Source organism: Heloderma suspectum, chromosome 3 (genome assembly GCF_057233095.1).
Source record: "Heloderma suspectum isolate Gila_16-S chromosome 3, 16-S_ref, whole genome shotgun sequence".
Classification (NCBI taxonomy): Eukaryota; Metazoa; Chordata; class Lepidosauria; order Squamata; family Helodermatidae; genus Heloderma; species Heloderma suspectum.
Window position 1 is genome coordinate 21115232 of NC_139460.1, and position 23762 is coordinate 21138993.

A 23762-nucleotide genomic window follows, 5' to 3' on the forward strand; every position below is an offset into this window, starting at 1 on the left:
TTTGCTGTGATTACATGTGACTAGGATGTATGGACTCTGTAATTCTACTCCGTCTGCGTTTCGTGGATTGTCGGGCGCCTTTTGTTCCATCTGCTCACAGATGGATGCAGATCTTTTTGTCATGTGGAAAAATACACAAATAATTGCATAAGAGGTTTTGTAACAATTTACATAATTTACATTAGTGCATAACATTCATTATATTGTCCCCCATTCATTCAACTTTTCCTCAGCAGAAACTTGAGTGTTTTCCTACAAATACATAAATATGCGTAAATTTTGGGAAAGTAAAAAAAGCATCCGAAAGTCTACAGACTCCGCACAGCCTGAGGGGGTTGCTCTGCAGCGGATTCTGCAGGCTGGATACTTGGAAATCTGAGCTCATTTTAGTCTGTCTCAAATTTCGCCAGCATCCGTACGTGTGTTTCAGGGTTTGTAAGTGTGTGGGCCTTTTTTTGTTTGTTTGCATGTTTGAAATAAGAGTTGGTCCAATGAGAGATCATCTCCATTTACTCTAGCCTGTGAACTCAACATTGTATTGATCCACTGTTTTGTTCATTCTCAAGCATTTCTGGCGTTTAAGAGTATTTGACGTATTTTTATGCCGTTTCCAGCCAAAAATGCTCCCACAGCGGCTTACGTATAGTCAATTAAACAAGATAATCCCTGCCTGCAGGCTTACAATCTAAAAAGACACGACATACAAGGAAAAAGGGATGGAAAAGGAAGAGGGGAAAAATTGTTTTAGCAGGACTGGTGGAATGGCCCAGTTCTTTCCCTCATCTCCTTCCCTACAGCCTGCTGGAATGGCTGCTGCTGTTGCTGACAGCACAAACCTTATTCATCCTCAGAACGACCTTGCGAGGTAGCAGATTCATTTTACAGCTGAAGAACTGAGTCTGCGTGCCCAGGCCTATCAGTACCAGAAGAGGGGCTGCAGTGCAACAGCAATTGTGCCAGGACAAGTTAGTTGGTGATTAATATATAGTATAAATCCATTAAATAATTAATAGTACCATCTGCAGCCCTCTGATGGCATCTCCATAAGTGAGTTCCTTTGAAATCAATTCAAGGAAAATCTGTTTCAGGTTGGAGTGCAACAAAGATACTGCTTGCACTGCCCTGGTCTAATCCTACTTCTGAGGTCTCTCCCGCATCTTGGTGGTGTAGCTGAGAGATACAGCACATGTTTTGTATGCAGAAGGTCCCAGATTCAATACCCAGCATCTTCAGGTCGGGCTAGGAAGGAAGGGAAGGAAAGGTTCCTCCTGTGCAAGCACCAGGTCATTGCTAACCCTAGAGGATTGCCGCTTGCGCTGGCGTTTTCATGGCAGGGTATAACGGGGTGGTTTGCCATTGCCTTCCCCAGTCGTGACTACCTTTCCCCCAGCAAGCTGGGTACTCATTTTACTGACCTCGGAAGGATGGAAGGCTGAGTCGACCTGAGCCGGCTACCCGAGACTCGGCTTCCGCTGGGATCGAACTCAGGTCGTGGGGAGTTTCATTTGCAATATTGCGAGCTGCCGCCACTCACTGTCAACAATACTGGCCTTGGACGGACCAATGATTTGAGTCTGTACAAGGCAGCTTCTGATATTCCTATGATGCTTGGGTAGGGGGGACCCACTGGGTACTTTTTCATGCTTTGTGAACGTACAGAGCTAGTGTGGCGTAGTGGTTAGAGTGTTGGACTGGACCTCGAGAGATGTGGGTTCTAATCCCCACTCAGGCACGAAGCTCACTTGGGTGACTTTGGGCCAAGGCATTGACTCTCAGCCTAACCTATCTCACAGGGTTGTTGTGAAGATAAAATGGAAAAGAGGAGGATCATGTAAGCCGCCTTGGGATCCCTGGAGAAGAAAAAGGCGGTCTGCGGATGAAACAAATACCGATGCATCACCTGCGCAACGCACTCTAAGCGCGCAGTTGTCTTTGCATATGCGAGGACGCCCCGCCCCTTTCGAATCCCGAAGCTCTTCCGGAAAGACCCGAAGGCACCACAACACCTCTGGCCGCCGCTAGGAGGCGGCAGAGCTCCCCCCCCATTGCCGTCGCTCTTCTAGCTTGTCCCTATTCGGGCACCGTAGTTCGACCGCGCATGCTCGGCACGGCCTGCCAGAGAAAAACAAGCCGCGGCTGAGGAGGGAGCCCTGAGGCGAAGATGTCGGGGGTCCCGGCGGTGCGGATCAGCATCGAGTCCGCCTGCGAGAAGCATGTGCAGGAGGTGGGCCTGGACGGGAGCGAGACCTACCTGCAGCCGCTCTCCATGTCGCAGAACTTGGCCCGCCTGGCGCAGCGCATCGACTTCAGCCAGGGCAGCTCCGGCTCCGAGGAGGACGAGCCCAGCCAGGCCGGCGCCGGCCGAGACTGGCCCGGAGCGGGAGACGGCGGCGACGAGGAGGAGGAGGAGGGTGAGGCGAGCGGGGAGGGGCGCTGCCCGGCCGCCCGGGTCTCCGCAGGGGTTGGGCGGGCGCGGGGCCGAAGCTAGAGCGGACTGAGCGGACTGCGCCGGCGGTGCTTGAATTGGGGGGAGGGGGAGTTAGAGCGGACTGCATAGAGTCATAGGATAGCAGGGTTGGAAGGGGCCTACAAGGCCGAAGTCCAACCGCCTGCTCAGTGCAGGAGTCCAAGCCAGAGCATCCCCGACAGATGGCTGTCCAGCCTCGTCTTGAAGGCCTCCAGTGTGGGAGAGCCCACCGCCTCCCCAGGTAATTGGTTCCATTGCCGTATTGCCCTTACAGTCAGGACATTTTTCCTGATGTTCAGCCGGAATCTGGATTCCTGTAACTTGAGCCCATTATTCCGTGTCCTGCATTCTGGGATGATCAAGAAGAGATCTGGCCTTCCTCTCTGTGACAACCTTTCAAGTACTTGAAGAGCGCTATCCTATCTCCCCTCAGGCTTCTCTTCTCAAGGCTGAACATGCCCAGTTCTTTCCGTCTCTCCTCATAGGGCTTTGTTTCCAGTCCCCTGATCATCTCTATTGCCCTCATCTGAACCCTCTCCAGTTTGTCTGCATCCTTTCTAAAGTCTGGTGCCCAGAACTGGCCACAGTACTCCAGATGAGGCCTAACCAGTGCTGAGTAGAGGGGAACTAGTACTTCCCGGGATTTGGAAGCTATGCTTCTATTAAAAGAGCATTTGCCTTTTTTGCAGCCACATCACATTGCTGGCTCATATTCAGCTTGTGATCAACAACAATTCCAAGATCCTTCTCGCTTGTAGTGTAGTTGAGTCACGTATCCCCCATCTTGTAACTGTGCATTTGGTTTCTTTTTCCTAGGTGCAGAACTTGGCATTTATCCCTATTAAAAGTCATTCTGTTTTCTTCCCAGCGCTCCAGATCACTTTGAATTTTGTTTCTGTCTTCCAAAGTATTAGCTATCCCTCCCAAATTTGTGTCATCTGCAAATTTGATCAGCATTCCCTGCACCTTCTCCTCCAAGTCATTCATAAAAATGTTGAAGAGCACTGGGCCCAGGACTGAGCCCTGCGGTACCCCACTCGTTACCTCTCCTCAGTTTGAGAAGATCCCATTGATAAGCACTCTTTGAGTCCGATTCTGTAGCCAACTGTGGATCCACCGGATCGTTGTTTCATCTAGCCCACTTTGAGCTAGTTTGCTCATCAGGGTATCATGGGGCACTTTGTCGAAAGCTTTGCTGAAGTCAAGGTATATTATGTCTACAGCATTCCCACGGTCCACAAGGGAGGTTACTTGATCAAAAAATGAGATCAGATTCATCTGGCAGGACTTTGACAAATCCATGTCAGCTTCGAGTAATCACGGCATTGTTTTCAAGGTGCTTACAGATGGATTGCTTTATGATCTGCTCCAGAATTTTCCCAGGGATTGATGTCAGACTGACTGGTCTGTAGTTCCCAGGTTCCTCCTTTTTACCCTTTTTGAAGACAGGGACAACATTAGCCCTCCGCCAGTCATCTGGCACTTCCCCCGTCCTCCATGATTTCTCAAAGAGAATAGACAGCGGTTCTGAGAGTTCTTCTGCCAGTTCCTTTATGACTCTAGGATGCAGTTCATCTGGCCCTGGAGATTTGAACTCATTCAAAGTAATGAGGTGTTCCTTGACCATATGCCTATCGATCTCAAGCTGCAATCCTGCCCCTTCAGCCTGTACTTCGCCTTTGCCAGGGGGGTCATAGACCCTCTTTTGGGAGAAGACTGAGCCAAAGTAGGAATTGAGCACCTCTGCCTTTTCTTGGTCATCTGTTATCATTTTGCCATCCTTATTTAATAGCTGAACCACCATTTCTTTCCTCTGCCTTTTACTATGCATGTAGCTGAAGAAAGCCTTTTTGTTGTTTTTAGCATCCCTCGCTAACCTCAGCTCGTTCTCAGCTTTAGCCTTCCTGACTCCATCCCTGCAATTCTTTGCTACCTGCCTGTACTCTTCCTTTGTTACTTGGCCTTCTTTCCACTTCCTATATGTGTCCTTTTTTGTTTTCAGGTCATCCCTAAGCTTTTTGTGAAGCCACATAGGCTTCTTCTGTTGTCTTCCACCTTTTCTTCTTGTTGGAATTGTTTGTGATTGTGCCTTGAGAATTTCCTTTTTTAAAAGCTCCCACCCATCTTGGACTCCTTTTCTCGTTAGCGTCGCTTGCCATGGGCCCTTACTGATCATTGTTCTGAGTTTATTAAAATCAGCTTTCCTAAAATCCAGGGTACGCGTTTGACTACACTCGGCTTTTGCTTCCCTTAGAACCAAGAACTCAAGTACAACATGGTCGCTTTCCCCCAGAGTTCCTGTTAACTGCTACTTTATCCACTAAGTCATCTCTGTTGGTTAGGATCAAGTCAAGGATAGCCGATCCTCTAGTTTCTTCCTCTCCTTTCTGTAGGAGGAAGTTATCTGCTACACAAGTCAGGAATTTCCTGGAGGGGCCATGTTTTGCAGAATTTGTCTCCCAACAAACATTGGGGAAATTGAAGTCCCCCATTACTACTACATCATGCTTCCTTAAAACATTGGCTATTTGCTTTTCAAAAGTTTCATCCTCGTTTTCTCCTTGATTGGGTGGCCGGTAGTAGACTCCGACCACCAGGTTCCTTTTATTCTTTGCTCCATTTATTTTGATCCAGATGCTCTCGATGGGGCTACCAAGCTCATCCTCCGGTATTTCTGTGCAGAGATATGTATTTTTCACATACAGTGCAACCCCACCTCCCTTTCTGTTCCTCCTGTTCTTTTTGAACAAGTTCTATCCTTCCATTGCTGTATTCCAGTCATGAGAGTCATCCCACCAAGTCTCAGTTATACCTATCAAGTCATAATTTCCCTCCTGTATTAAGAGTTCAAGTTCGTTCTGTTTGTTTCCCATACTCTGGGCATTAGTATATAGACATCGAAGACCATGTGCTTCATCGTCTGGCTTTCTTCCTACATGTGTCTGAAGTCTATTATTGGGCGCTATCAGAGCTACGTCCATTGTTACCCCCAGCATTACATCTCCCTTCCCTGTAGGATTCAGTTTAAAGCCCTCCTGATGAAGTTCTTCATGCTGTGGCCAAACACATTCTTCCCATCCTTTGTGAGGTGCAACCCGTCCCTTGCCAACAGCCCATCTTCCAGGAAGTATAGCCGGTGGTCCCAGAATCCAAATCTCTCTCGTCGGCACCACCTTCGTAGGCAGTCATTCACCCGGAGTATTTTTCGTTCCCTTTCTATCCCTCTTCTAACTACTGGAAGGATGGATGAGAAAACTATCTGGGCCCCAAAGTTCTTGAGTTTCCTTCCCACAGCTTCAAAGTCTGACGTGATTTCTTCATAGCTCTGCTTGGTGGTATCATTTGTTCCCACATGGATGAGAAGAAAGGGATACCTGTCAGTGGGCTTTATGAGTGCAGGCAACCTTTCAGTCACGTCTCTAATCCGTCCTCCTGGGAGACAACATACCTGGCGAGTCCATGGGTCTTCGCGACATCCTTGGGTCTCGATCCCATGCAGTAAGGAGACTCCCACTACTACCACTCTTCTCTTCTTCTTGTTGTAGGCCTGGGTTTCATCGCCTCTGTTTGACTGACCTTCAGCCTCTTGCTCACTCTCATGTAGGTTCCCCTGTGATTCTTCCTCTGCAGGCTGTCCTCCAGTCTCATCCGCAAGTACCTGGAATCAGTTCCACAGCTCCACTGCTTCCACTGGTGCAGAGTGCCATCTAGTTCTTCTTCTCCTAACTGTCACCCTTTTCCAAGGAGTATCCTCTACTCCATTTTTCTTCACCTCAGCATTTCCCACTTCTGCCTCAACCTGCTGTTGCTCTTCAAGCTTCTGGTCTTCCCTTTGCTGCTGTAGTTTCCCCATTCTGTCCAAGAACTCTTTGTGTTCTCTTATTCCCCAGAGGGTCAACAGTCGCTGCTCCAGTCCACTTACTTTTTCTTCCAGCAGCGTGATCAACTTGCACTTGTTGCAGGTGTAGGCCATGTTGTTCTCAGGCAAAAGAAACTACTTGAATTGCACTACTAGTACTTGAATTGGGGGGAGAGTTACAGTGGACTATACTACTAGTACTTGAATTTGGGGGAGGGGGAGCTAGGGTGGACTGTACTACTAGTGTCTGAATTTGAGGTGAGCAGTAGGGGAATTTTTAATGTAGGAACATGGGAACCTACATAAATTGAGTCAGACTACTTGTCTTATTGCAGTGGTGGGGAGCTTGTGGGCTTCCAGATGATGTTGGACTGCAACTCCCATCAGCCCTAGCCATCATAGCCAATGGTGAGAGATGATGGGAGTTGCAGTCCAGCAATATATGGAGTCACACGCTTCCCATCTCTGCCGTATCAGCTACACCAGCTTCCCCCAACCTGGTGCTCTCCAGATGTTTTGGACTACAACTCCCAGTGTCCTTGCCCATTAGTTATGCTGGCTCGGGCTGAGGGGAGTGGAAGTCCAAAACATCTGGAAGGCACCAGGTTGGGGAAGGCTGGCCTACATTGACTGGCAGTGGCTCTCCAGGACATCATACCAGGGTCTTTCCCAGCCCTATCTGGAGATGCTGGCGATTTAACTTTGTGCATGCAAAGCATATGCTGCTACTACTGAGCTCAAACATTCATATGCTCTTCAATATCCCAGTGCTGCAATCTGGCAACCTCATCTTCCCTCCCTCTCTGATCTGGTAACATAGAAACTATAGCAAGTTGCTTCTCTTTAATAGTTCCCCCAAGTCTGCCACCTCACTGTACCCAGTGGTACAGTTGGCCATATGTGGTGGCTTGCCTGACGTTGTTGGTGGAACATAGGAAACTGCCTTATACCAAGCCAGACCATTGGTCCTTCTAGTTTAGTATTAGGTTAGTGATGGGGAACCTGAGGCTGGAATACAGCCCATGACTACCTTGAGTCCCATTGATGTCAGTGGCTCTGCTCTAAATATGACTAAATCTGGATCTAATACCTTGTATTTCTCCTTTGTGTTCTCTAGGTTTGGTAAAGTTTCAGCCTTCTCTCTGGCCTTGGGATTCGGTGAGGAATAACCTAAGAAGCGCCTTGACTGAGATGTGTGTGCTCTATGATGTTCTCAGCATTGTCAAAGATAAGAAATTCATGACTCTGGATCCAGTTGTGCAAGAGCCACTTTCCCAAAAGCAGGTACAGTACACTGTTTTTTCTTGTTCTGTTCAAACAACTGTTACAATTATTGGGATATATTAACTGTTCCATTTTGGTTAGATTACGGTATGAATTGTTTCATTTTGAAAGTTTTGTTAACAGAGAGCGTGTTCCTAAGAGTGCCTTTTAATCTCCAGTGCCTCATTTGAAAATGTTATAGGTGCAAAAGAAGAAGGTAGTTGAACTGGGATATTTAACTAGAGTTATGGCAACAAACCATTGTGTGTGCTAATCATGGCTGGGCATTGGCTGTGTTCACAGACAGCAGTGAGATTCTGGAGAATCCTGGCTTATTGTGAACAAGCTGTATTCTGGTGCATATAGCCTGTTTGCTCATTCTAGCACAAGGGCAGGGAAACTGTGACCCTCCAGATGTTGGATTACAACTCCCATAATCCTTGTCCCTGCTGGCTGGGATTAATGGAAGTTGGAGTACAACAGTATCCGGAGGGCCACAAATTCCCCAGCCGTGCGTTTGCAGCAGTAGCTAATCAAACCAGAAGTGGTTTGTTTAGTGTGTTGTCCAAACCAGGGATCCTGGCTTGTTGTTCCCTTTATGAGCAAGGATTTGTAAACCTGGCTTGTAAAATGAACAACAAACCAACAATCCCTGGTCCAGGTGACACGCTGAACAAGCCACTTCTGGTTTGTTTAGCCATTTGCATGAGCAGCAGGAGCCAAGAGGGAGAATGGGCTGTATGCACCCTCATATGGCTCATTCACAGAAAGGCTGGCTTCTCCATTATGTCTATACTGGACCATTGTCTTGCCTTGTAACCTGCAGCCTCCGCTCTATTTTCTGCAAGCAGCTGGGTTGATATTAATAGGATAACACTGGAATAAGCATCAGTAGATAATTAGATTCATTCTTTGACTGATCTACTCAAACAACCCAGTACACCTGTTTGTATTGGGCATACACATCCGGATTGTGGCCTGTGGCCACAGCCTACGACTCCCTTACTCCAGTCTAACAGTCATGTCAGTTGGGCTATTGTGGAAAACAGATGGAATGTTTCACCTGACTTCCAAAATTCCAGGCCTCTAGACCCATGCCAAGCAACGTACAGCCTGCCATCTTGTTTAGCAGCAATTCTGTAATGGAGCCCAGTTTTGAGAACAGGGACTAAAGTGTCTTGCTCCCATTTGAATGCTTTCAAATGCAACTTCTGCCCACAATGCTGTGCATGAAACCTATGCTATCCTATCCCACTTGCCCCCTCCTGCAAATTGTGCATATTTTTCAGCTTCTGGAAGTGTTGTCTCCACCATTGTTCATGTTCAGGGGAAGGCTGGATTGTCTCTTAAACAGGGGAATTCATGGCAAAAATGAATCATCCTCCTTTACAGAAGGACGTGGAAATTGTCAACCCCTGCTCTTAATTTGAAGCATGAATTGTTGGCTGATCATGTTCAGGAAATCTTTCAGTTACTACCAATGCAGACATAAGGTTTTTTAAACTGTATAGAGCAGAGGTTGGCAATTTGTGGTTCTCAGATGTTTTGACCTACAACTCCCATCCCTCACCATTGGCTATGCTGCCTAGGGCTGATAAGAATTGAAGGCCAAAACATCTGGAGGGCCACAAATTGCCCACCCGAGGTGTAGACAGGCAAGATTTAAAGACATAGCCGTTCTGAGTTGTTTCTTCATTTCTAGAATCCGCAGGTGTTACAGTTGATCTCCAAGAAGAAGTCGTTAGCTGGAGCAGCCCAAATTCTTCTGAAAGGAGCAGAAAGGTTATCTAAATCAGTCGCAGAAAGCCAGGAAAATAAGCGACAGAGAGACTTCAACTCTGAATTACTAAGACTGAGACAGCACTGGAAGCTGAGGAAAGTGGGAGACAAAATCCTTGGGGACTTGAGCTACAAGAGTGCAGGTATAGTAGCCAAAGATAGGGATGGGAGTGTATGGTCCTCCAGATGTTGTTGGACTGCAACTCCTATCATCCCTCGCCATTAGCTAAAGCTGGCTAGGGCTGATGGAAATTGCAGTCCAACAACACCTCCAGGGCCTACAAGTTTCCCGTCCCTAGTATAAAAGTTTCCTGAATCTGATAATAGGCCTTTGCATACTTGCTCTTCCTCACACACTTAGGACACAATCCTATGCATGTTTAGACAGAAACATGCCCCACTTCTGCCAGCATTCCCCAGCTAGCATAGCTGGGTGGGGAATGCTGGGAGTTGTAGGACTTTTTTCTGTCTAAACATGCATAGGATTGTGCTCCTAGGTCTTTGTCTCTCCTTCTGAACTGATCTGACAACCAAGGAGAGGAAGAAAAAAGATAAATGGTAACAGGCTAGGGAGCTGGCACCAGTTGCTAACCCCTGGATTATGCTAACTACTCCTCACACTTGCCTAAACTTTGCAGCCAGTTTGTTAGCTTTGAGCTACTGCAGCAAAGAGACAGTGGTGTGAATCAGGAAGCTCCCAATTCGGATCTCGTCTCTACCACAAACTCAGTTGGGCAAGCCACCATCTCTCAGCATCAGCCCCCATCTGCAGTATGGGGAAAATAGGGACAGACCTGCTTTACAGAGTTGTTATGAGGAATAGTGAGAATGTATGTGAAGTGCTTTGAACACATAGAAAGTTATATAAATTTTATTTAATCATTATTGTTAGAACAACTTTGTACCCTGTGCTTCTGTAGGCTAACTGCTTTAGTGAAAATAGTACTGTAAGGCACAAGTAAAATACAGAAGTCTCTACAAATATTTATCATTGACAGCTGATCTCTGTTGCAGATAGTAACTGATACACTGCTTGAAACTTTACAGAATTGAAATATTTTGCATTTGTGCAATGTAGGCTGCCTGGTTTAGATGTCTTCAAGAGACTGATCAGTTGCACCATTTCCCTTTTAGGGTCTCTCTTTCCTCATCATGGTACATTTGAGGTCATAAAAAACACAGACATCGACCTGGATAAAAAGATTCCCGAAGATTACTGTCCTCTAGATGTTCAAATCCCAAGCGATTTAGAGGGATCTGCCTATATCAAGGTTTCTTACTATTTGATTTTGTGTATTTTGTACAAGTGTTTATGGAATATAAAATAACCCAGACTTTTTTTTTTTAATGTAGGTATCTATTCAGAAACAAGCACCAGATATAGGGGATCTTGGTACAGTAAATCTGTTTAAAAGACCTCTCCTGAAAGCAAAGCCAGGTATAGTTATGTTCTGTCTTTGAATGCTAAGTCTCAAAACTGTGTAATCATGAAAATTAGATAATTTTCTGAATCACCAGCTGTTTTGGGGGCCATGGGAATTAAAAATTGGGAATTCTTGAATCCTCCTTCTAAATGGAATTCTACATTTCCATTCCTGTTGTGAGATATATCAGAGAGGATGTATGCATTAAATGTTATTACTCTAATGCTGGGGTCTCCAACCAACTATTCCCTTGACACCCACCAAGCTTCCTGCCCCTCCTAAATTTTATTTGATTTTATTAAGATTTAAAAAAATAAAATGGGAGGGTGGCATGCTACAAAGTTAAGGGCTGCCCTCCAGCACCATCTCTATTTGGGTTCAAGAGAGTGGTTTTGGAGCTCAAACACCACCCCTGCCTTGTACTTAGGTTCTTGGACAAGTTACCTTTCTTTCAGTCTCACCAGTTTGCCACCTGGGAAATGAATTTTATGTGACTGGCCATGTCCACCACAGCGCCATTTTATGAATGGACAGGGCCCCTCCCTTATGGCAGCCACTTTGTGAGAGCACCCACAACACTCTCTCAACATTCCAAATGTGCCCACTGACCCAAAAGGTTGGGGTCCACAGAGGGTTAGGTTTCATAGAATCATAGAATAGTAGGGTTGGAAGGAGCCTGCAAGGCCATCGAGTCCAACCCCCTGCTCAATGCAGGAATCCAAGTCAGAGCATCCCTGACAGATGGCTGTCCAGCCTCATCTTGAATGCCTCCAGTGTGGGAGATCCCACTACCTCCCTAAGTAATTGGTTCCATTGTCGTATTGCTCCCGTTTGTAAGGGCCCTGCTGTTTCCCCACTCCTTAACAGTGTTACGCTATCGTCTCGGGAATGGCGATTCTGTGCAATTATTTCTTAGGGATGGCTTCTATGCAGATCTATGCCAGGTCAGATGAGGCTTGTGCGGATATATAATATGGGCTCCCTCTTAATCATAGTTAAGAAATTGGGTACCAACCTCAGGAATGTACACTGCTCTGCCTCCTACCTAAACACAGTGAAGCATTTAGTCAGCTTTGATGTTATCTGGGATTACAATGAAGCTGGCTTGTTATTCAAACAAGATGCTAGTTTAAGATGCTGGTTTAAGTGGGTTTCAGATCCCAGGTGAATGGAACTCAGGATAGGCTGAATCATGGTTAAGTGTGTAACAACGGGTGCATAGGAGAATAGGGTGGGTTCTGCTCCAGCAGGGCAGAACACCTGATGTATCAGTTGACATCAGCTGCAGGCAAAATTAACATAATTTGATTTTTTATATAGCATGGCATGATTTTATTTCATATACAAGTGGGGACAAATGCAGCAGCATCTATCAAAGCCTTTCCTCAGGTTATGGAAAAGAGACTAAATATAATTTGCTATTATGAAGAACCGTAAAGAAAATCTCAAAGTAGCCAATGGATTCCACCCATATTTTTACTTATAGAGTGAAGGGGGGAAATATGTTAAATGTACTACCCTCTGTCAATAAGTAGACTTAGACTTGATGTAATTTTCTTTTCTTATTGTTTGCTTGCTTATTTGTCTTTGTATTTGGGAAAATTAATGACATTTTGAAGAAGAAAAAAATCTGTTCCTATGTTTATCACTTGCTGGGGAACATAGGTGGGAGGGCGCCAATACACTTGTGTCCTGCTTGTGGGTTCCTGGCCAACAGGTGGTTGTCCACTGTGTCAACAGAATGCTGGACTAGATGGACCCTTGGTCTGATCCAGCATGGCTCTTCTTATGTTCATATGTCTAGACATCTGGACAATAGGATCACACCCTTTCAGTATTTTCTTTATCAGAGTAGTGAGTGGATTTTTTAAAGGTAGTATTTAAAAATCATACTGATGCAAAACTCCTAGCCCCAAGATTCAGCTCTGAAATTTAAACTTGCCGCCTTGAGAATGAACCCCCAAACCTGGGTCTCCAGGCCAAAGCTTGATACATGGCATTCCCAGCAGCCACGTATGTCCACTCACACAGGGGCTCAGCCATTCAACAGCGGTGAGTGAGAGAAACCCCAAGGCAGAGCAGCCTAAGGCAGACTGGTGAATCTGAAGCTGTGCTAGGCTCCAACATGGCTCTTCTTACGTTCTTAATGGGTTAGGGGACACACAGAAGAATAGGAAGAGAGTGTGAGACAATGTTGCGATACGTTTTTTTTTTTGAACAACCACATAAGAAGGTTTTTATCAACCAAGAAATGAACACACTTACTTCAGTATTGATACAGTTCTTAAAAAAAAAAAATGCCTCTCTTGAAAACCCTGAAGTCTTTGCATACAGAATACCCTTAACTTGAAGTGGAAAGATCTACACCTGAAAATAAGTGTTTCTTTTTCTCTCTACCCAGCTCTGCATAGACATTGTTAAGAACTGTATACAACTTGAGGTGTGTTCAGAAGATTAAAGTTGTTTGCACATTTCATCAGCCCTCTTTCTACTCAGTTTGGTTGCATAATGTCTTGGACATTCCTGTAAATAGATCAGTTTCTTCCCTAATTTCTAGTGATTTTTTTTACAGTTGTGTTCTTTTTCTTTCCCATTCAGGAGCTTTGCATTGGCAAACAAAGCTGGAGACCGCACAGAATGTCCTGCTATGCAAAGAAATCTTTGCCCAACTGTCTCGGGAAGCTGTGCAGATTAAATCTCAAATTCCTCACATAGTTGTGAAGAACCAAATAATTTCCCAGCCATTCCCAGGTAAGAAACCAAGGAAGAATTAAAATGGGGGATCTGGCACAGTGATTGCTTTAGTGAGGAGACGGAAGACCTCAAAGATGCACTGGCAATGTGTCATTTTAGCCCACTGCATTTCAGGTCTCATGACTCTTCACAGGCACTGCTTTCTGGTAAGCATATACGCAATTTAATCTGTTTAGAGCAGGGGTGTTGAATCTCTCTGAGCCCAAATGCCAAATTCAATTTCAGAGAAGCTCTTGGGGTCTGCATTCCAGTGGTGGGCAGGGCCAAAGGCAAAAGGGGTACGGCCAAAATACCAAAACCACCAGGATATTTGAGCTTGAAGCTCTTACTGCCAGTAACTAAGCTTTAGGGGATGTATTCCAGTCTTTTAGAATGGTGGGGAAAATGTGCAAAAATAGGTAACCACCAGACAATGGTGGGCCAGGGGAAGGAGCTGTGGCCATCTGGGAACCCTTGGAGGGCCTGATTTGGCCTGCAAGTGGGCTGGATTTGGCCCGTGAGCCTAAGATTCAACACCCCGATGTAGAGGATAACCAAAGCAGTCTTCTGTAGTGGCTCAGGGACTACCTGCATAGATGTAGGCCAAGACTCGTGGCTTTTTGTGGGCTAACGTTTACCATCTGAATTTAAGAAATCAACAAGCGTATATAGGACAGATGGCATGAAATGACAGAGTGTGTGTGGTGTGTCGCTGTAGACTACATGGAAAACTCAGCCATGTCTTCTCTCTTCCCCCTTTTCATTTTATAGGCTTGCAGCTGTCTATTTCCTTGTGTCACTCTTCAGATGACAAGAAATCCCAAAGGTCTGCTTCTGAGAAACAAAGTCCTGAGGATCACCTTTATGTTCTAGAACATAACTTGCACCAGCTGGTCAGAGAGGTAATGTACTTCCTCGCCTTTTTAGTGTCATTTCAGTAAAACCTTGGAATATAACACTTGCGTTAATAGCTGTGCAATTTTTGATAAATATGTTTCTTCTGTGATTCTCCCCGCCTGCCCCCGCTCCCCAAGGACAGTGCTATGTATCTAAGCTATGTTTGTTTCAGTGGCTTATCCTGGGTACTGTGCTTCATCTCTCAAAAATTAGGTTCTAGTGCTTTCTATTGAATGAACCTTTATTGTTCAAAGCCATAGGCCATCACAACATAAAAAAACACACAGGATAAAATACAATAAAAACCAATTTACAAACACTACACAAACAATGGTTAAAATGATACGTTTGCATCTCATTTCCCCTCCAAAGTAACAGCTGCAAAGTAATTCTCCCTAGATTTATAAGAGGGTACGAGATGATGTCTGGCTCTTAATTTTCTGGCAGCCAGGGCAAATTTTGCAACCTGGATGGTAACATATACATCGTTGCTTGCAAGCAATATACAAATGGCAGCGAAGTAAATAGCGTTCAGTATCCTCAACTTCGCCAGACTCACAGATGCAGAGTCGTAAATGAGGTGGGGTATTGTCAAACCTCCCCTCTGGATAATTAGAGGGCACGCACTGGAATCTGAAAGCTGTGAATGATTTTCTTAAAGGAGGCTCGGTAAGCATCATATTACTCTAGACCAAACATTGTTTTATATAATGGATACCAAACTGAGTATGACATTTGGGTGATGGTATATAAGTCCCACTGCTGCTTTCTATTAAACACTAGCCGCTTAGACAAAACAACAATAGGCATAGTCCAGCAAGCATTGTACAGCCCAGGATCATTTGAGTGGTACTTCCATCTTCCTGCAAGGTTAATTGAAGCAGAGAATGTGATGCTGAAGTGGTTGCTTGGGATTGGTGCCCTCTGCACTTTAAAAGGAAATAGTGGCACCAGAGCACAACCAGTCGTCACTTTCATCTGTTGTGGCTTCTGCTTGTGCTAACAAAGCTTTGGATTGTCAGAAGTTAAGGGTGCATTGTGGTTGCATAAGAGCTTTTGATGGGTTGCTGAGAAGCTTTTCCATGCTATAGCTATGCAAGTGGGCTTCTTGTGGTTCAGCCTCTTAACTTGAGAGAATAGTGTCCCCCATAGTCTTTATTCCATTAATCCGCCTTGACCTTGGTGTGTGGTTGTAAAATTTCTCCCCACAGTGTAAGGGGGGGGGGGGGAGCAAATGTATTATGTATAACAGAAACTGCAGGGGGCGCTTTGCTTCTATGACAAGGGGAGAACTCCCAAGTAACATTCTTGAATATCTGAAGCCTGTGGAGACGTTTCTCAATCGTGTTCCAGGATCTAAGAGAGCTAATGGAATGAAGTCAACAAATCTCCGGGGGACAGTGTTTTTTGGCTTCTTGTTCTTCCCAGATCCACTCCCTTTGCAGCTCGGGACTGTCAGTTGATTGCAGGCAACCTCTAGGTTGACATAGTTCAAATAGAACAGATACTCCTCCTAAGCACCAGCTTTTGCGGTCCATGTTCCCTGTCTTTGCTGTTGCTTTTGAGCCTTAGAAGCTACAAGAGCAGGCTTGCTTATTTACTATCCAAAGCCACAGACTAGTGGACTGCATCTGAAGTTCCCTTCCTCTGGAGCCAGGGTGGGGAACCTCCCTCAACCCAAGGGCTAAATTCAATTTCAGAGAAGCTCTCAGGGGCCGCATTCCAGAGGTGGGTAGGACCAGAGGCAAAGGGGGAGGGTCCAAAAATAAAAAACACCCCAGCATATTTAAAGCTCTTACTTTCAGCAACTAAGTCTTAGGGGAGTTTAAAGCTCTTACTGTCAGCAACTAAGTCGTAGGGGAGGCATTTCACTATTTTAGAATGGGGAAACTGCATAAAAGCCAGGACACCACGAAATGATTGGTGATTCGGGGAAAGGGGGTGTAGCCATCTGGGGCACCCAGGAGGGCCACGTTTGACCCGTGGACCTGAGGTTCCCCACTCGTGCTCTGGAAGAAGGGAACTTCTGTATGTGAACCATAAGCTTGGAGGACTACTGCTTTGCTTCTGTATTTTATTGCAGTAAAAATGAATTGATCATGTTGTGTCTAACTGTTGCTCAGGGCAGTATCCAATGCTGTCACAGTGCTATCACTAACAACATTGCACTAGTATAAATGAACGTTGCCCCTTGCTAGACAAAGATAAAAGCAGTGATTTGCTCCTAAATTTCAGCAATAAATCCCTGCTTTCTCCCTTGGCCTGACAACATTGGATACTGTCCTCAGGTTACAGTTCTGGAGTGATTGTCCTTGTCGTTTCTGATTTGAGAATAGAATTGGCATGTGCCCCTGGCTGCTTTTGACAGCTCTCTTTCCTACAGTTTCACAAGCAGACCCTGAGCTCCACTATGATGCCTCACCCAGCTAGCGCACCTTTTGGCCATAAGAGAATGAGACTGGCAGGACCGCAGGCGTTTGATAAAAATGAAATCAATTCCTTGCAACCCAATGAGGGGCTGCTGGAGAAGATTATAAAGCAGGCAAAACACATCTTTCTGAGACGCAGGTATGCAGTCACACCTTTGGAGATAGTTAAAAGTTAAATACTCTGGGCACCGCACTTGTATAGCAGGTGATTACTGTAGGGCAGGGGTGAGCAACCTCTTTTGGTCCAGGGACTGGATTCTGGCCTGGGCCAAGCCAGCAGGCTAGATGACATCAAGGGGGACCCAGTCCTGGAAGCCCAGCCAAGTGCAGGGGAATTCCCTTGTTATCTCTGCTACTTTGGGAGGGTGAGCAGCGCACAAGGGCATCCCCTAGTTGTCTCCAATCAGAGATGGAGCTTCCTCTCTTCAGGCCAGGGAAAAGGGCCCACAGTGGTTTCCCTCCCTGCTACGGGAAGATGTTTATACCTGGCAGAATTAATACCTATTTCCTATACATATCGTACATAAGCTTGTAAATGTCCCCTTTCTGTACCAGACAACACTGTTTGGTCTGTTTGTTTCATGTGAAGAGTGTTGTGCATATGTGTTATATAGATAAACACACTGTGATTCCCGAATGGTAGGTCACGACCAGATGCTTTGCTCAGAGAGCCTTGTTGGTAGATAGCCAGGCTGATGGGTTCTACCCAATGTGGCATGAAGGAACTGAAAGGGAGTGGAGTCAGTTGAGAATGGGTCCTAATTAAGGCGAGAATACAACTAGTAGGCCACATTAAAATAAAAGTGTGGGTGTCGGGGGGGGTGAGGTCCTTATTCCTGTTCAGAAAAATAGCGTTTAGAGTGTTGGATGCAGACCAGAGAGACCCAGGTACAAATCTCCACTCAGCCACAAAACTCGCTTGATGACCTTGGGTCAGTAACCACCTCTGAACCTAACCTACCTCACAGGTTTGCTCTAGGGATAAAATGGTTGTACTCCACCCTGAACTCCTTGAAGAAGGGTGGGATAAACATGGAAGAAATAATAGAACAGGAGAGCCAGTAAAATATGTGTTTGTGCCTTTATAGCAAAATAGTAATGATCTAAGGTAGGGGTGGGCAAACAGAATTGGGTGGGGTGATGTGGCCATATTGCTGACATCAGTATGCAATACTGGGGGATACATTGGGACAGTGATCCTCTCAGCTGCCGTATGCCTTCTCCCATTGGGGAGAGGATGGGGGGGCAGGTGAACCAGGAGCTGGAGGAGTGCTCCTCTAACCACTGGCTCAGTTGCAGAGGCCTGCCCAATGGGAAGTCGGCACGCGGGCGAGTCCCTCTTTGTTATCTCCGATCTGTGATTGGAGATAACAGTGGGGACTCCTCCAGGGGGTGGGGTTTGCAGTGTGTGTACCTTTTACTGATAGCTGCTTCTGTCTCTTTCCTTGGGATGCTTCAACTCTTTTTTCCCTGCTTTTCTTGTCTTGCTGTTTTGTATGGTACATGGTTGAAGATTATCAATAATATATGTGTAATACTGTCGTTATGAATGCATATAAAATATTGATGTGCAATATATGTTTCATTTACAATTAGGCATTCGAGTCTTTAGTGGCATTTATAATCTGTCAGTACTGCTGGTCTTAAATGTTATCATACCTGATTACGTTTATGATGTATGTAAATAACTCGATCAGGCAGAACCTATTGGTCTTTTTTTTAACCCCCTCAGCAATATAGAAAGAGAGATTATAATCAAAACTGGGATTTTATTTTTATTGTTCCAGAACAGCTCGGACTATTGACAGTCTCGCCAGCCGTATTGAAGACCCACAAATTCAGGCCCACTGGTCAAACATCAATGACGTCTATGAATCAAGTGTCAAAGTCCTGATCACCTCCCAAGGTTATGAGCAGATATGCAAGTGAGTGTGAAATGGGTGGAACCATTTGTGCCTTGTCCCTTTAGTGGGGGAGATAGTTGGATGTCTCAGTAAATTCCCAGTTGCCAGTTAGGATGGTTGCCTTCTGGTGTCTGTAACTTAGGGCACAATCCTATGCATGTTTAGACAGAGAAAAGGCCTACAACTCGCAGCATTCCCCAGCCAGCAAGGTCTTTTCTCTGTCTAAACATGCATAGGATTGCGCCCTTAGAGGCTCAAATGCCATTTTGGAAAAGGAGGATGCTCTATCTGAGGGACTGCCTCCTCCCAAACCATCCTGCCCACTCTCTAAGATCAGAAGGAGAGGCCGTTCTCTGTGTCCCACAGATGGCAACAAGAGATAGGGCCCTCTCAGTCACTGTACCAATATAGTAGAATTCCTTGCCTCAGGAGGCATGGATGGTCCCTGCTCTGGCTCTCTCTCACTGGTTGGTAAAGACGGTTCGATTCCATCAGGCTTTTGCCTGCTACGAATCTGTTGTTTTTATGTAAAGGTTACATTTTACCTGTGGTTTGCCTTTGTTGTACTTTATGGCATTGTGATTTTAAATCGATTTTAAATGGTTGTAAGCTGACCTGACTGGTTTTAAATGGTTGTAAGCTGACCTGAACATTGGCACTAGAAGGGTGGGATAGGATCTCTCCATATATAAATGCTAAGGAACAGTGCCAACTCTTTGTGTTTGCTGTGCTATTTCCCTATGCAGGATTTGAATTAATGCTTTACTTCACTCTGCTTTAAGGATCGCTGTGGTTAAAGGAACGGTTTTTAACTGTGAGAAATGGCTGTGCCAAGCAGAGTTTGACTTTGCCACTATTCCTCCCCACCCCACCCCACCCCACCCCACCCCGCTGCCTCTGTGAAACTCCACTTGTACTGATATCTTATTGCTTTCAAAGGTCCATTCAGCTGCAACTGAATATCGGCGTTGAACAGATCAGGGTCGTACACAGAGATGGAAGAGTGATTACACTGTCCCATCAAGAGCAAGAGCTACAAGATTTTCTTCTCTCTCAGGTAAAACCCAAGAACTTTCACATCTTGTACATATGTTGTAGGGTTGTGTGTGTATGTTTTAATGGAATGCCTGAGGTTGCAACCTTGTATTTCATGCACTTTTCTTTTTGAAGCAGAAGTTAGAAATTCACAGTTGCAGCTTCAAGAGCTTGCGCTAGTGACAAGTAGCAATAAAAAAGGGTTGGGGGAGGTAACAACAGAAACCTGTTTTCAATCCAAAGTTAGTTGTATGTAAACTGCTTGTTTAGCCAGATTGGTTGTTCATAACAGCTGAAAGGAAGTATCACTTGGTACCTCTTAATGTGACTGGCTCCTGTGGTACATGGTTGGGTACTAGACCTTCGGCACTGATGACTGCTGCTCTTTGGTGATTTCTCAGAAGTGCTAGAAAGAGCCACACAGTAAGCTTAACTTCAGTAAGTTATGAGAAATAACCATTCTATCATTGTTCCCACCACCAACCTGATTCCTCCATTACTCAGATAACCTAAATTCTATAGGGAGTAGAGGGAATTGTTATAGATTAACTACATTTGGGGAGAATAATCACAGAGAATCTAGCAGAAGCTTGGAAAAATTCCAACAGAACTGGAACACGCACCAGTCTTTTTTTGTTTTTCTTTCCTTCATATTATTTCAGATGTCACAGCATCAAGTGCATGCAGTTCAGCAATTGGCCAAAGTTATGGGATGGCACGTACTCAGTTTCAGTAATCACGTGGGTCTGGGCCCCGTTGAGAGTATTGGCAATGCATCGGCCATAACTGTGGCATCACCAAATGGGGACTATTCTATTTCAGGTACTGTGTCAGAAGTTGAAACTCATTGAGAATTGTAGCTCTTCCTATGTGTGAGCTGGATAAAAAGGGATTTCAGTTTCAGGAGCCAGCATAGTAAATACCACATTGTTGAGCTCTGTACTTTAAAAAAAAAAAAAAGTAGTAGTCAATTTCTGAGCCATATAGCACACCCAGAAATGTAAATTCTGTGCTGGAGGCAAACTGCTAAAACAGACTTAGCAGTTGTCTTCAGCATTTTATAGAGCGATTGGTTTTTGAAAAAGTCTAGAGACCTGCAGCCAAAGATTCAGTGAGTACATTACAATCACTTAGTTCCAGCTTCCAAAATTTCCTTTGTCTTTTGTAGCCTTGGAGTGCTACAGTTCAAAGATGTTATTGGTGGTGGGTGAAAGGGGTCAGTGTGATGTGAAAAGAATGCCTGGAGCAAAGAGGACAGGAATTATGAGTCACTCCTGCACAGCCCCAGAGTAATGAACAGTCCAATTTTATGCATTGGTCATAAATCCCATTGCGTTCAGTGAAACTCTCCCAGGGTTGCAGTCTAGGAGACTTCTCAGTTCAACTTCATTGCTGCTGGAACAACCTACCAAGGAGTCCCAAGTTCCAGGGAAGCAAAACATAGGAAGCTACCTTATACCAAGTCCAGTCCTTGGTCCATCTAGCTCAGCCTGTCTACTGACAGGCAGCTGCTTTCTAGGGTTCTAGTGGAGGTCTTTCCCAATCCTACCTCGAGAGGCCAGGGATTGAAACTGGGGCCTTCTGCCTGCAGAGCCTGTGCTCTGCCACTGAGCTACAGCCCTGCGGTACTTCTAGGTGGAAAGGGTAGGCTGTGGGCCAGACATCCCACACACACGCCACGTTTCTGGCGAGTCTTTACCGCCACACCCAGGTCTATAATGTATTTCCTTATTTCTGTTGGCCAGGGTCCAAAGAACTGCACGACGATTTACATGTGGCCAATGGGGCTTTGGTCTTGTTCCTTGAAGAGCAGTCTCCCATGCTGTGCTGCTTCTGAATCTCGGGGTGATTTCAAAAGCAATCTGGTAGACCAGCCTTCCCCAACCTGGTGCCCTCCAGATGTGTTGGACTACAAATCCCAGCATGTCTCAGCCAGCTGTAGTCCCAACACATTTGGAGGGCACAAGGTTGGGGAATGCTGTGGTACAATGATATATGAGTCTGCTGTTCAAAGACCCACTGGGCACAAGCAAGCCTTTGGGTGGCTCTACAGTAGCTCTTTGGATCCTAGCTGCTGTTGCTTTCCTGGTGTGAATATGAACCGGGAGAGAGCATGTGACTGCAAACTGAGAGGAAAACATTTCAGTAAGGAAGCAGTCTTCCAACCCATCTACATTGGGCAGTCAAAATGTGGCAGTACGCTGTGCTGACTCAATCAGGAAATGTGCTGTTCCTATACCATTGAAGGCAGCAGCGACAAATCATTCACATTGACATATGTGTCGCTGTGCTTGTTCCCCTGCAGTGCGCAACGGTCCCGAAAGCGGCAGCAAAATTATGGTGCAGTTCCTACGATCCCAGTGCAAAGATCTCCCCAAAAGCGATGTGCTGCAAGACAGTAAATGGAACTACCTTCGCGGTCCATTCAAAGAGGTTCAGTGGAACAAAATGGAAGGGCGCAACTTTGTATACAAAATGGAACTCCTAATGGCTGCTTTGACCCCCTGCTCCTAGGTTAAGCAAGATACCAAGGACTGTTTTGGTACAAGCCTAACACAAAGGAATCTCATCAAGCAGCTACAGGCAAGCTTAGGAAAGTGTTTGGAGATGTATTTCTGCACTCTGTTATCCACTCCTGATGATTACATGGATTGTTCCCACTAAGTGACATAACTAGTAAAACAATCTTCAGGAACTTGACCCTTTCCCTTCATAATATCAAATGTCTTTAGTTCTGGATGCAATTTCTCCTTAGGTTCTGAATACTGAATTAAACTGTGCCATTTTTTAGATAACTTGCATTATTTGAGCCCCAAGTTCTTGACGAGTGCTTTATTAAGAGCTTTTTTGTACAAAGGCTATCAGGTTTGTATTCATGTCTTAACACAAAAGATTGCTTAGATTGCTTGGTTATATGCTTCCTTGCCCAGATTAGCAAGGGGTACCCAGAACTCTAGCAGGGACAGACAGGAGGATCCTGGGCCTTAAAATAGTTCTTCATCATAGCTATAATTATTTTGGGGTGCTCAGGCACCCCCACAGCACCATAGTGGCGATGGCTATGGAAACACTGCTGAATAGACTTGGACAATGCTTACACGCATACGCTGGAGCTGAAAGACAGTAAAAAAAAAAAAAAGAGGAAACCCCCTTACATGCTCTTTGGATCACACTCAAAGGCTGCAATCCTATCCACAAATAGTTTAGGAGCAAGTGCCATTGAATTCAGAGTTAACATATTTGAATGGACCTGGACTGCTTGAGATGCTGTAGCTCCAAAATGAGAATGTTGATGCTATCAGATGGTTCTAACAATACATCCTCTTGAAGTCTGTTGATCATTATTAAAAGTTCGTTTGTTGGTTTCACTTCTGAAACATTCAGTAGCAGCCACAGCTAAGGACATTTTGAGCACCACTGCGCTAGGGCAGATTTTTTAACAATTAATAGACTACTGCCTCATGCTATTATCATTCCAAAGATATATAAGCTTAGGGGATAAAATGCAGAAGAGATGCAAGTAGTGGCTACAATTTTTGACTTCGAGGCCAGAGACGCAAATTAAAATCTCCACTGAGCCATGGAGCTCATCACATGCTACTTTTAAACTGACCTGCCACACAGGGTTGTTGTAAGGATACAATGTGATTGTCCCACCAATTCTACCTTGGGTGCTGTAGGAAAAAGGGGAATACAAATATGGAAAATAAACGGAGTGTTCATTTTGTCACTGACCAACATTGGAAGGTTAATGACTGAGCATGAACTAACAGGAAATAATTCCGAAGTCAGTTCTTTCTTCAAATAAACCATCAGTAATTCTTTGATGAGGGCAGGAGGAAATATAACCTACCACCAGTTGCCCACTACTTTAATATATTTTTAAAACGTAACGCAGGAAACGGTTCCAGCTTTTTTAAATGCAGCAATTTAATCTGCTACCCATATGCATTTAAGGCTACTTTGGGTGCA

General features: G+C 45.2%; 1 protein-coding gene across 2 annotated transcripts; it reads left to right on the plus strand.

Annotated features, from left to right (window-relative positions):
- The first annotated feature begins 2117 nt into the window (after positions 1–2117).
- MED17 (mediator complex subunit 17) lies at positions 2118–22960 on the plus strand. Of its 2 annotated transcripts, none has more exons than XM_084842577.1 (12): positions 2118–2411; positions 7444–7610; positions 9292–9511; positions 10503–10639; positions 10722–10806; positions 13391–13543; positions 14297–14427; positions 16806–16990; positions 18639–18776; positions 19695–19812; positions 20453–20612; positions 22096–22960. In XM_084842577.1, exons 1-12 carry the CDS (start codon positions 2162–2164, stop codon positions 22302–22304), a joined length of 1953 nt encoding a protein of 650 aa, XP_084698703.1. In that variant the 5' UTR covers positions 2118–2161; the 3' UTR covers positions 22305–22960. The 2 variants fall into 2 exon arrangements, with proteins under 2 accessions (XP_084698703.1, XP_084698704.1); XM_084842578.1 differs by having other exon boundaries at positions 2380–2708.
- Positions 22961–23762: the final 802 nt, after the last annotated feature.

Bases quoted from the DNA above. Each gene is read 5' to 3' on its own strand.
- MED17 (XM_084842577.1), top strand. From the start codon at position 2,162: ATGTCGGGGGTCCCGGCGGTGCGGATCAGCATCGAGTCCGCCTGCGAG. The intron at 10,807-13,390 runs GTATAGTTATGT...TTTCCCATTCAG, and splicing joins TCTCCTGAAAGCAAAGCCAG to GAGCTTTGCATTGGCAAACA. The intron at 14,428-16,805 runs GTAATGTACTTC...TCTTTCCTACAG, and splicing joins TGCACCAGCTGGTCAGAGAG to TTTCACAAGCAGACCCTGAG.